Source organism: Trichomonas vaginalis, chromosome I, assembly GCF_026262505.1.
Source record: "Trichomonas vaginalis G3 chromosome I, whole genome shotgun sequence".
NCBI classification, from domain to species: domain Eukaryota; phylum Parabasalia; order Trichomonadida; family Trichomonadidae; genus Trichomonas; species Trichomonas vaginalis.
The window spans coordinates 23,571,746-23,584,178 of NC_067203.1; the positions used below are offsets into that span (position 1 = coordinate 23,571,746).

General features: G+C 31.7%; 2 protein-coding genes and 1 pseudogene across 3 annotated transcripts, besides 2 other annotated features; all 3 read right to left on the minus strand.

Moving 5' to 3' along the window:
* Nucleotides 1-772: part of a mobile genetic element that runs on past the window's edge.
* Nucleotides 773-2,242: 1,470 nt separating this feature from the next.
* TVAGG3_1038090 (protein of unknown function, DUF4106 family) lies at nt 2,243-3,057 on the minus strand (the record flags this gene model as incomplete). The annotated part of the gene is made up of 1 exon (XM_051255374.1): nt 2,243-3,057. A coding segment is annotated over one exon (815 nt), but the record flags the coding sequence as incomplete, so codon positions are not given.
* A 1,676-nt stretch (nt 3,058-4,733) lies between these two features.
* Nucleotides 4,734-12,036: a mobile genetic element.
* Nucleotides 5,580-7,676, minus strand: TVAGG3_1038110 (annotated as a pseudogene). The gene has a single exon. A coding segment is annotated over exon 1 (2,097 nt).
* On the minus strand, nt 9,986-10,586 carry TVAGG3_1038120 (uncharacterized protein; the record flags this gene model as incomplete). The annotated part of the gene is made up of 1 exon (XM_051255375.1): nt 9,986-10,586. A coding segment is annotated over one exon (601 nt), but the record flags the coding sequence as incomplete, so codon positions are not given.
* Nucleotides 12,037-12,433: the final 397 nt, after the last annotated feature.

A 12,433-nucleotide genomic window follows, 5' to 3' on the forward strand; every position in this document is an offset into this window, starting at 1 on the left:
ACCTATATCTAGAAAGATTTTGTCATAGTTTGTATTTGAGTCTTCGCGTATTGTTTGCATGACTCTTTCCTGAGTTTCCGGTTCAAGCTCTTCAAACAGAGCTTGTCCATATGGAATAAGCTCGTTTCCAAATATATGTTTTTTGTAGCCATTCTGGTTTTCTTTCCATGTTACCAATAATATCTTTTGTGAATGGGAAAGCTTTTACCCAATGTTTCAGTCTTGCGTCCATTTATTTCTGTAGTTGGTTTTATTTTGTCAAGGAACATGTTTTTCAATACTAACATTTCATTTGGTACTGTCCATTTTGAGTTTTCTTAATATTCATCCTTCTCAGGTTCATTGTCTGCAAAGTAAGTTTTTATGACATTTTGCAAACTTTCGTTTGCAAGGTCATGTACAATAGGTTCTCTTCCTTCTCTCTCCCTAACTTTCTTTTAAACTCTTCACCAAATATACCATCTTATGGTTCTGTGTAGTTCTTTTGAGATAAATGTTTTAGAACGTCAGGTGTTATATTTCCATCAGCCATGTTCATTTCATACTGGTCCAAAATATCTGCATCTTTCATATCTTTCAATGGCATTAAAGCCGCGCTGAAAATACCAGCTATATCTGGTTCACCATTCACTTCCATTGCGTCTACAACTTCTTGGAATTGTGGTTGTAAGTTTATGAACCACCTATCCGGATTAGCTTTATGACCCCATCTCATTGTAGTTCCATAGTCTGCAGAAACAAAAGTAGGTTTGTTTCCATATTGGTTAGGTTCTGAATGAACTTTAAACAATGTTTCATTTCTATATGTTTTGTTGAAATTTAACCTTTTATTTTCACCGAGTTCAGCCAAAGATTGAACGTTATATGGTCGTAAGTAAAAAGGATTGTTGTATTTGCGTACACTTTCTTTCAGTTCTTCCATTCTATGCTGAATATTTTCATCTGATGTTGGAGTCTTTTGTATGTCGGCGAACATTTTTCGATATTCTTCTACTATGTCAGCCGAATTTTTTCTTAGACTCTTGGAAAGATTCCATATTCCCGCATACACTTGTTGAGGGTCAAGATTTTTCGGCTGTTCCAAATCTTCATCTAGTTCTGTGAAGTTAGTTTTCCAAAGGAGGGACTTGTTTGTTTCCTTCAGGCTCTTCTAGCTGTTGTTGCTGAACTATTTCTTCCATGTCTGGTTGTATCTGAACTTCTTCCTGTGGAGTTTCTTGTACCTCATCTGCTGGCATTTCATATATTCCGAGACCGTTTTTAAAAGTTTCCTATTTAAGCATCCGCACTCATAAACCTTTCTTCTTCTTTCGTTCCGTCTCTATTTTTTTACGCGTTTCATGAAGAGAGTTGAATTATCATTTTCTCTGACACCAAAATATCTCGGAGTAAATTCAGTCATGTCATTTGGATGATATGCTATTAAATCATATCCTTAGCGAGCTTGTATTTTCCAGGTTTGAAATTATATCCCATTTGGTGCTGAACCATAAAGCTAAATAGGTTCGGGTCAGTATTTCCTTCCTTGAACTTTCTAATAGCTTCTTTATATCTGTCACTAAAGTCAAGAGTATCTGGGTAACCATAGTCTTCCTTAAGCATTTTTAAGAATTCTTGGTTTCCTTGTTTCTCTACTTCTTTTATGTCTTGCTCTGTTTGTGGTTGTTGCTGTGCAGTTGTTTTTGAACTGTTGGTTGTGGTGCAGTGTTTTGAACTGTTGGTTGTGGTGCAGTGTTTTGAATGTTTTGGTTTGTGGTCAGTGTTTTGAACTGTTGGTTGTTGTGTTGGTTTTGGTGCATGCCTGTGTCTGTGTCCATGTGACGATGTAAATGTTTTAGGTAGTCCTGGTGCAGGTGCTTCTCTTGGAGGGTTTGGTGGTATATAAGTTCCACCAGCTGGCACATATGTTCCATCTGCAGCATAATGTCCTACCTGACTTTTCGTTCTTAAGAAAGCATTTACTAGGTCTGTTTTGGTCTGTTTGTAACTCTTTTTCTTGACTTTCCACAAACAACAGTTGTCTAACGGCGTCATAGGCATTTGAACTGCCTGTCTCGTTGCTGCATCTGTTATTTTCGTCATATTTTGTGCTACTTCTCTTAACTCTTTGTCGAAACCTTCAGACTTCAGTTTCTTTCCAGATGAGAAGTCGTTCACTAGTTTCACCTTACTATGAAGAGCTTCGAAGGCGTTCTTAAAGTCAGCATTCATTAAAGCTTCATTTGAACTGTCTTCATCCGCTTGTATTTTTGTCCTTATTGACCCTATAAGTTGGGCTGCTTTAGCGTTGGCTTGGGCATCTAACCAGTCATTATTAGCTTTTATATATTCTGCGCTTTTCATTGCCTTCTGCATGGCTGCGTCGTTATTTTTACTTTCTTGTGCTAAGTTTTCATACTGTACGGTTTGGTTTTGCAACTGTAAAAGTTTTTCTGCCTTTACATTTGCTTCAACTTCTTTTTTATACTCATCGCTATCCATATATGTCTTCAGGGCTTTTTGTTTTATTTCTTCATCTTTCAGTACTTTATATTGAGTAGTATGGTTTTTCAAATTTATAACATCTTGTTCCATTTTTGCTACTTCTGCTGCTTTTTCTGACACTTTTTTCGCATATTCCTCTGTACTTAGTTCTTTCAGTTGTTCTTCTTTCTTCTTTTTCTCTACGTTTAACTCATTGAGTTTCTTTGTGTGTCTGTCATATTCTAGTTTCTTTTCGTTTTCACTTATTTGTTTCTGTATGTCTATGTTTGACTTTTTGACATCTGTTATTTGATTTTTGAGTGAACTCAAATTCATTTGACTTTGAGGGTTATAAGCTGTTCCGTCTGCAGCTCCACCATAGCCTGCCATTTTCGCTAAAAGTGCCGCTCTTAAACCTCCACTCTGTGCACCAATAACTCGGTTTAAAAGCATAGGGTTGCTTGACATTTGTTGCAACATAGTGGGGTCATTCATAATTTGTTGTTGCAACTGTTGTTGTGGTGTTAGTTTTACTATTGGATGTTTCAATGCTCTCTTCCTCTTACGTATATTCTTACGTAGCTTACGTGGCATTTTAAGTGAAGTAAAAACGGTTTTTGACAGATGTTTATATGACACTTTTTGTTCAGCACAAAAAACTACTCGGTCAAAGTGTTGTCGGTTTTGTAAAATAACCGTCCTATCTTGTTTTAAAATGGAGAAAAGGCTTCTCAAAGTATACTTCCTTGGAACGCCTGTAACTTTTCCTGTAGCGACGTTAGACCCTTACTTGTCCGGACAAAGTTATACTAAACATCTTCAGGGCTAGAGGGCACGAAGTGCCTGGAGGCCCCACTACCTTTTTTTTTTTTTTTTTTTTTTTTGAGATACATGTATTTGTCCGGTACTACCTTGCATGACCATGTCCTGTATTTACAGCAAGCAATTATTGGTATCGCTGCTATTTATCAGATTTAAATCGCATCTAACCAATTTTTTGGCTTCAAACTTTGGATATTGAATATATAGATTAAATGCACTGATAAGGATGAGTAAAGTGAAGATAAGCTGCTGAAATATTGCAATAAAGCATTCATTTTATTTAATATTGAAATTATCTCGATTTGAAATGTTCTTTAAATTGTTCGAAGAGGAACAGACATAAATATCATTCTTTAATGGATTGTAATCCCAAGTAATAATATAATTCAACTATTTGAAGATTATGAATATATAAAATTAAATTTATGGTAAAACTCCTCTTCATATGGCATCAGAAGTAAAAAAAATCATAAAATATAAATATAAATAAAATTAAAGAATTTCAACATTATCCAGGTAAATGTTATAGTATGACTTGTATTTTTCAAGTAGTTTCATGTTACCTTTGAGATTACAACAATATTTGAAAGATCTATTCCAGAATATTTTATAATTATACCATTAAAGGTTGAATATCATTAAAAGTAATCAATTAAAAGAAGAAAAATCGGTATAATTATAAAAACAAAAAACGTTCATGTAGAATTGCATTTACAAACATAATTTGAAAAATCTCGTACATTATTGAGAGCGGAACAAAATTTGCTTCGCAAATTTTGTTCCGCTCTCAATAATGTACAAAATATAAAAATTAAAATATTTCAGAATCATTAACATGATACATATGTTAGGTAAGTTCTTCATACATTTGAAGAGAATTGATGTATTTATCACAGAATTTTCTGGATTTGAAAACAAGAATTGTGATTAGTAACATGAGACAATAATTAAGATCTTTGTCGTGAAGCTAATTTCTTTAGCATCTCCTTTATAAATGAATGAAGAAATAATGATTTCTGTTGCTTCTGAAGAATTATTGGATTCATTTGGTTGTGGTGATTCAATTGCTTTAACACCTTCAATCAAAAATATTTCTTCACGTTCTTCAATTTGTTTGTTGTTTTATGGTGGTAAATTTTGATATATTGTGTTAGAAGGATATGAATATGAATTGTTTTTAACAATATTCTCAAATGGTGTTATTGTATCGCAATTTTCGATTATTGGAGTTAGAAATCTGGACGGACCTTTATTTTCGTACTCTTTTGTAACAAAGAAACGGTCGAACGCATGAATTCCGATACGAAGTTTCTTGCGACCTCTGTAACAAATATTTATCACGAGCAACTTTCGACATTTCTAGTCAAAACGTTGAAACGCTGATCATTGAAGGATCATTTCGAAAATTTCCTATTTTTGATGGATTATATCAAAGGTCCGGACCATGGAAACAAAGAAAAATAGATGGTAAACAAACATGGTATTATGTTTTGAAAGAAGAAATGAAAGGATTATATAAACAAATTGAACCAAACGATAATGAGGAATCATTTACTGACGATGAAATACCTGTGAATGAAGCTTTATAAAGTATGACTGGAATTTATTTTTGCCTTCCTCCTGTGATGTTGTCAAAATGTCATGTTGTCTCATTTTTTCAGAGAAGTTAAATGACCTGGTGACCTGGTGACCTGGTGACCCCTTCAGTTCTTCAAAAATAATTAATTATTGAATAACCCATGATGTTGTCAAAATGTCATGTTGTCTCATTTTTTCAGAGAAGTTAAATGACCTGGTGACCTGGTGACCTGGTGACCCCTTCAGTTCTTCAAAAATAATTAATTATTGAATAACCTAAAAACCATTAATCCTGCGTGAATTTTGTATAAAAAAACAACCGCCGGAATTCAGACGGTTGCTATATTCTTCACAAAACATTAACGTAAACATTAACGATAAAATATATTTTTGTCTGATTTACACTCATTACGATGAAGTCATGACAAATCATTTCCTGTGTTGTTGTCAAAATGTCATGTTGTCTCATTTTTTCAGAGAAGTTCATTAACCTGGTAGCACATGGTAACATGGTAGCACCTTCAGTTCTTCAAAAATAATTAATTATTGAATAACCTAAAAACATGAGACTTTGTCTCCGGACTCTTTGAGTCACTTAACGTAAACATTTATTTCTGCAGTTCATCCATTACTTCATTACCTAATTAATTACAGACATAAAATATATTTAGTTCATTCGGTAAGCCTAAACCCTTTGGGTCAAGTCTCAAGCACATTCAATGAACGCGGTACCATGCGAATACAGTCACAAATGGTGGCATGTAATCTTTACCCGAGCCTGTTGGATTTGTTGTGAAAGTGTGTGAATGATTTCCTGCGGTTCCACAGAAAATACCTGTGCTTGAATCTACTGGGTCAGTTGTGATATCATATCTATCCATTCCCTGTCTATCCGAACCTGCTGCAAGATTTCTATAACCTCTTTTTGTTATTGAATGTGAATGATTACCTGTTGTGTTTGTCGTTCCTGTATGAGTGTGCGGTGGAAGGTTTGCTTCTTTAATTTTCTTCGAACCTCCTGTTTGCTTTGAATATCTAGCACAGTATAAGAATTTATCTACAATCTGCTTCCACATACCAAAACCTAAAACTTCTGAAGGATTTGTTGAGTTCATTGACGTATAAATAGAACCAATGGGGTAAATCATCTCAAGAATTGTATTTAATCCATTATGAATATTGAATTTATTATATAATATTGAATTTGGGTGAGTATTTAAAACTGGTCTTGTTATCAATATTAACGTATTATTTTTGAAAATTGCTTTTCTAACATCTTGAAATTTTGTGATTTCAGACCAGTTTCTTCCATCACTACTGATATTTACTAAATCACCACATCCTAAAGCAATGAAATACCCATCAATATAAAATAAATTTGTAAATCTATAATTTTGAGTAAGTTTTGGAGTGAATGAATAAACCAATTCCCAATTTGATAAATCCTGTGATAAATAAATATGTCTGTTATAACTTACAGGATATGAATAGACCATTTCACCTGAAACGAGAACATAAACATTTGATCCATAACATAAAGCTTCAATGTCTCCATCAGCTTGAAAAATTTGTTCAAATTGACCTTGTGATATTGAAGATGATCTATAAATTTTATCATTTTGTAGGATAAAATACATGTTGTTAATGTAATACCACTTACTTGTATAATCAATTTTCAAATCTGATGACATCATACTAAACATATAATAATTTATCCCATCCTCACTAATGAAAATTTGATTGACTTCATAAATTAGTACCCATTTATTATTAACACATCTAATAGGATTATTTGGATATTTAAATTTAGCATCTTGATTTAAATTACATTTGAACCATTGGATACAATCGAATGAATAACAAGGGCAAAAATCATCTTCAACCGTTATCATTCCCATAAATTTACCGTTATTATATTCAACATATAAAATTCTTGGATTAATGATTGGCTTTCGTGTATCAGGATTCAAAACAGATGGAGTAAATGATTCATAGTTTTAAAATCATTTGTTTTAAAATAATAAAGCACTCCAGCTGTATAAAATAAATACATGGTCACTCCATCGAAACATATCCATTCAAAAGAATCTATATCAAAGGTTTTATCTGATGATTTCATAAAATTTAAAAATGGTGGAGTAAAATAACCTCTGATTGTTTTATTTCTTCATTAACAAATGATATATTAGCTTTCTTATTTAACTCACTCTCCACATATTCCTTATCTGCTTTCTTATTTAACTCATCGTTAACATATTCCTTATCCGCTTTAAGGTCTAAACATCCTGAAACCCATCCTGTATCGGCTTTAGTTTTTAAAATCTTTGATGTCCATTCATGATACCATTCAACCCTTTCTTTAATTTCATTATCTTTTTCATCAACATAAACCAAATTTGCCTTCTTCATTAACTCACTATCCACATATTCCTTATCTGCTTCTTCATTATGTCATTTAGGAAACCTTCTATGAATTCCTCATTTAAATTAAATCTTCCAATCTTCAAAACTTTAGGAAATGCATTTAATGCGTAATATCTCTGTTCTTCTGGTGGAATTGATGTTATATCATCCGTTATACCTTTAATTTTTGAATTCATAAATAAAATTTCTTTTATATTTGATATCACTGCACCACCTTTGCAAACGAATTCGAAATGGTCATTTTTCAATACTATCTCCAAATCTCCATATTTCAACCTTTGCGTTTGTTCTGCCGTCTTTGAATTATATGCATATATGGCGTATGTAATGGTCTGAGGGACCTGGGTGCTTTGTGCCTTAAGTTGCTGTGGTTGCTGTTGTTTAATCATTTATTATGATTTAAAAATAAATATTTAATCTGTTATCTCATCAGCTATTTTTTCTATTTGAAATTGCCATAATATTTCATTCATGAATTCTAAATCACAATCAAATAGGTCAGTTATTCTAAATTTAATATTTGATAAATCTTTTGAATGAAGAATAAATGAATTCCCGGATAATTGAAACGGATATGATAAAGAAAATGTGTTTAAGTTGATGGATAAAATGTTTTGTATTGATGGGTAAGAGTTAGGGTCTAATGTTTGATGTGAAAATCTCATTGGGGTATTAACTTTATCACATTTGATTAAAATGAAATTGGAACCAGTGTCAGAATACAAAACATCCCCAACATCTTTTTCAAAATTTAATATCCCCAACAATGAACGAAGATGAGGAGTACAAAATTTAATTTTCAGCGGAAATTTAATAAGGTTATTTATTTCATCAAGTTCAAAAAGTTTATCAGGTTTTGATTTAAAATTTTCTTCATACCATACGATAAATGATTCATTTAAATAACTTAAAATCATGTTAATATCCCATTTCGCTATCACATTATTTATATACATATCATACGTTTTTTCAAGGTCATCTTTAATAAATGATATATAATCTGAAGGGTCTAAAAGAATGGGATTAAATTTACCACTCACAGAAACGAGAGTAACATTATAAATTCCGCTAACTGTTAAATTTAATTCACAGCTATTATTCGAAATAATATTGATAATTGACATTTTTATTACGATTAAAAATATGGTAAAGCGTTATTTTCCAGTGATAAATAAAACTAGAATAAGATTACCTCAAGAATTCATAAATTCAACGAATAAGAAATTCATTCATGTTATAAATTTTAGTGTTTTCAGAAAATATGAGTCAATGTCATATTCATCAACAGGTTATATTTCACTTCATTCAAATTTAGTTCAATCAAACCCATATAATGACCATTTCATAAGATTTTCAGATGGTATTAAAAATGTAATTGATAGATTAAAATATGAACAGATTGACAATATCGAATTTTTGGAATTTTGGTTTAAATATCCGATGGAAAAAAGATTGAAGTTAAAGATAAAGCTGATACTATAACAAAAACAATTACAATGACCGATCCAGATAGTGGGGAACAAAAAGAAATAAAACAAACGATAGAAACTGGTGAAAGGTCAATTATTATTGATTATGATTCAAAGGATTATTATTCGATAATGTTAATGCTTGAATATTAAATAGCCTTAACAAAGAATTTTTCAAGTGATATTTTATATTCATCAACTATTTTATTATAAATATCATTATATGTTAAATGAAGTTCAGTTGTTGTTCCGTTCTTTGATATCTTAATTGTGCTAATATCCTTTATAGGATTTATTTTTGCAACTGTTCCGCAGCATGAAACCTCATCATCTATGAAAAATTGAATCTTAACGTCTGAATCTTGAACATCACAAAGAATGGCGATAATGTGAATTAATGATTCATAAGGTAAAATAATTAAACCGGATTGGTCAATTAAATTTATTATTGAATCATAATTATTAATTATTATATCACGGTAAATTTTCATTAATTCAGAATTAATGTCTATTTTATATGGCGCATTGCGACTGGAATCGTAGATTCCTGGGTTCTCGATGTTTGATGAAAGAGGGGGGGGTATGTTGGATAAGTGGGAATTTCAACAGGTTCTTTACCGGGTTCAGATAAAATGATTGGGTCTCCATCTTCTTTATTTTGCTCCTCCTCTTCTTTTCGGTAAGTCACGAGTTAATAAATTTGGTTGAGTTGCTGACCTTGTTAATTCAGGCTAACATTAACTTTAACATTTTGAATAATTCGTGATTTATCATCATTTACGTTATAACCAACCGTAATCTCTGCTTTTGCGTTTGTGTTCTTTTGACTTGTGAAACGTCTTCTCATTTATAATTGAATAAAAAAAAGAAAAATATATTTAAAGTTTTATTTAGTTGTTACGGTAATATCCCAAGGTTCATCCTTGTTTGCTTATACTTTCTTTGTAACTGCACCAATTATGTTATTGATATTGCTTTGAGTTTCTTCCAGTCTTATTTTATCATTTACAATATCTTTAATCATTTCATTACATGCATTCTTAAAACCATCTGATTTTTCTAATTTACGTCTATCACTTTCTTTAATTAAATCAAAGTTATAACCTTGTTGAGAATAAAGTGGTTTCTTTATCAATTCCTTGAACGCTTCTGAAAGTGAAGATGAAGAAATTCTTGCCACTTGAATTGGTTTAAATTCTGCTTTCATTGCTTCTTTCTGTTCATTGAACACTGGATCGAATAAAGCAACTTTAAAGAATTTCTTAGCTGGAATTTCAGGTCTAAATTTGCATATTGACCATCAAACTGATTAACATATCGTGGTAATCCATCCGGTCCCTCTTCAATAGCATTTAATTCTTCATTGAAATAAGAATATGGATTATGACGGTATGAATTAATTGGACCATTTTCACCTTCTCCAATGTATTGTTTAACAGCTTTTCCATTTTCATCAAATTGCATAGGATAACGTTCATTATATGCTTTACGTTTAGGATAATCAGATATAGTTAATTTATAACCATTTATGACTTTAATATTACCTTGACCATCAGTAACGAAAACTTCATTTATACCATCAGGTTTTCCATTTGGACCCGTAATGTCTGCTTCGTGTGCTTCCCAATTTGGTCCATGACGTTTGGCATATGCTTGAGCTTCTGGTAATGTTAAAACGTTTCTCATTTGTTTAACATCCTTTTGAAGACCGGCAACAATGTGGACTAATTCTTTCATTCCGTCTGGAACTTTCATAGTTCTATTATATGCACCCTTTTTGTTTGTCCCTTGTTTTAATGGAACCTGTAGAAGATTTGCTATTTCTGTCATGTTTAATTATAAATAAAAAATAAAAATTAATTATAAAAAGTTAATCAAATTTAACACTTCCTTTATTTAAATCAACTATTATTTTTCCATGTTTCCTAATTGTTGATATTGTGTGTAAAGTTCATTAATGCTCATTGGTAAATTCACTTGATAAAGCATAACGTTCAACTGTTGACGACTAAAACCACTGAAAATGAAAAGTGATAGATTTGATTTAATGTTTGTGCTTAATGCTTTGAAAGTATTGAACAGCCATAAAGAATGAACACTGAATGTGTCGACATTGAGTTAATAATTGATTAAAATATGATTTCTCATTAGTTATTAGTTTTGATTTCACGGCATCATCTAGAAAAATTAGTGAATGCAAAAATTCTTTATCAAAATTTGAAATAGAAAGTGTTTCAAATAATTCATCCCGTTGTTTATCAATAATTTTATCCTCTAATCCTTGCTTCTTGATTGTATTATATAATTCTTTATACATTAAAAAGTTTTTTAAATAATCTTCTGCTTCTTCTTGTGATAAATAAATAATTGGAATTTTGATTAAATGCTTTAAAGATTCAAATGTATCATCTGAAGGTGAACCTGAACGGTTGATATAAATTAACACATGTGAATAGGGGGAAGTGTTAGCAATAATGATAATTTGTTTTAATATCGTTAATGTTTTACCTTTATTTTGTTTACCAATTGCTGCAGTGATTGAATTTAAGTAACATTCAGAATATGGAATTTTCATTAATTTTTCCTTAGATAGAGCATTTCTATTATCACTCAATGCTTCATTAATCATATCATCTATGTATGTATTATATACTGCTAATTCTTCAGAATTTAAATCCATTTAATCAAAAATAAATTTATAATTTTAAACATTTCTATTCATCAATATTTCATCATATGAACTTCTATACTGTGGTGGTGTACCTGTTGGATGATATTTCAAACCTTCATCCGGTGTCCATGTCCAATATGTAGTCCTAGTAAACCAAACCTGAGGAGGATTTGTCACCTTTGAACAGTAAGTGTCATTTTCACCCTGAATGATTGGATAAGCTTTCACTTGTACTGTAACTTGTGAGTTGAAAGTTTCTAATCCATCAAAGAATATACCCGCTCCATCACGTTGAACTGGAATAGTGCATAAGAATGAAGTTTGGTCTTTCCATGTTCTAGCTAATGGTGTGCCATTATCATCATTCAGTGGTCTAGTTAATGAGTCCTCGTATTCTTCTGTGCATTCATTCACTCCATCTAAATCAGAAGCTTGAAGCATACGTGTAAAGAATATGTCACCCACTGTGGTCATCGCTTGATCGGGGAAGTTTCTGGAATCTATAGTGACCTGAAGACCTCGAAGCATTGGATTTTCTAAAACTGTTCTTTGCATTGCATTCTTCGGAAATGTTAACACAACATCTGTAACATTATGAAGAGCGTATGAGAAATCTGAGCTAATACCTTCAGGAGTGATGCAACCTCCATTTAGTGAACGAACGTCAATATGTTGAGCTGGAATCATGAATGGATCTTCCTTACTGAATAAACGTGGTATTGCTTTAACTGATTCTTCAATTAAACCGTATCCTGGTGTAATGCATTTATCCTCTAAAACTTCCATCTTTGTGCATGAAATAATAACGTTATCAACTGTTGCGTCAGCAGATGTAGCGGCTAAGCTTGTAATTAATTTGGCAGGAAGTCCGATTTGTTGGAATTTGCGATCATATTTATAAACATGATTCATAATCTTTTCATAATTTTCATCAGTTATCTTTTCATAAACGTAATTTTGTAAATCAGCAACTCTTAACGGGTCAACCTGACAAAATACTAAAGTA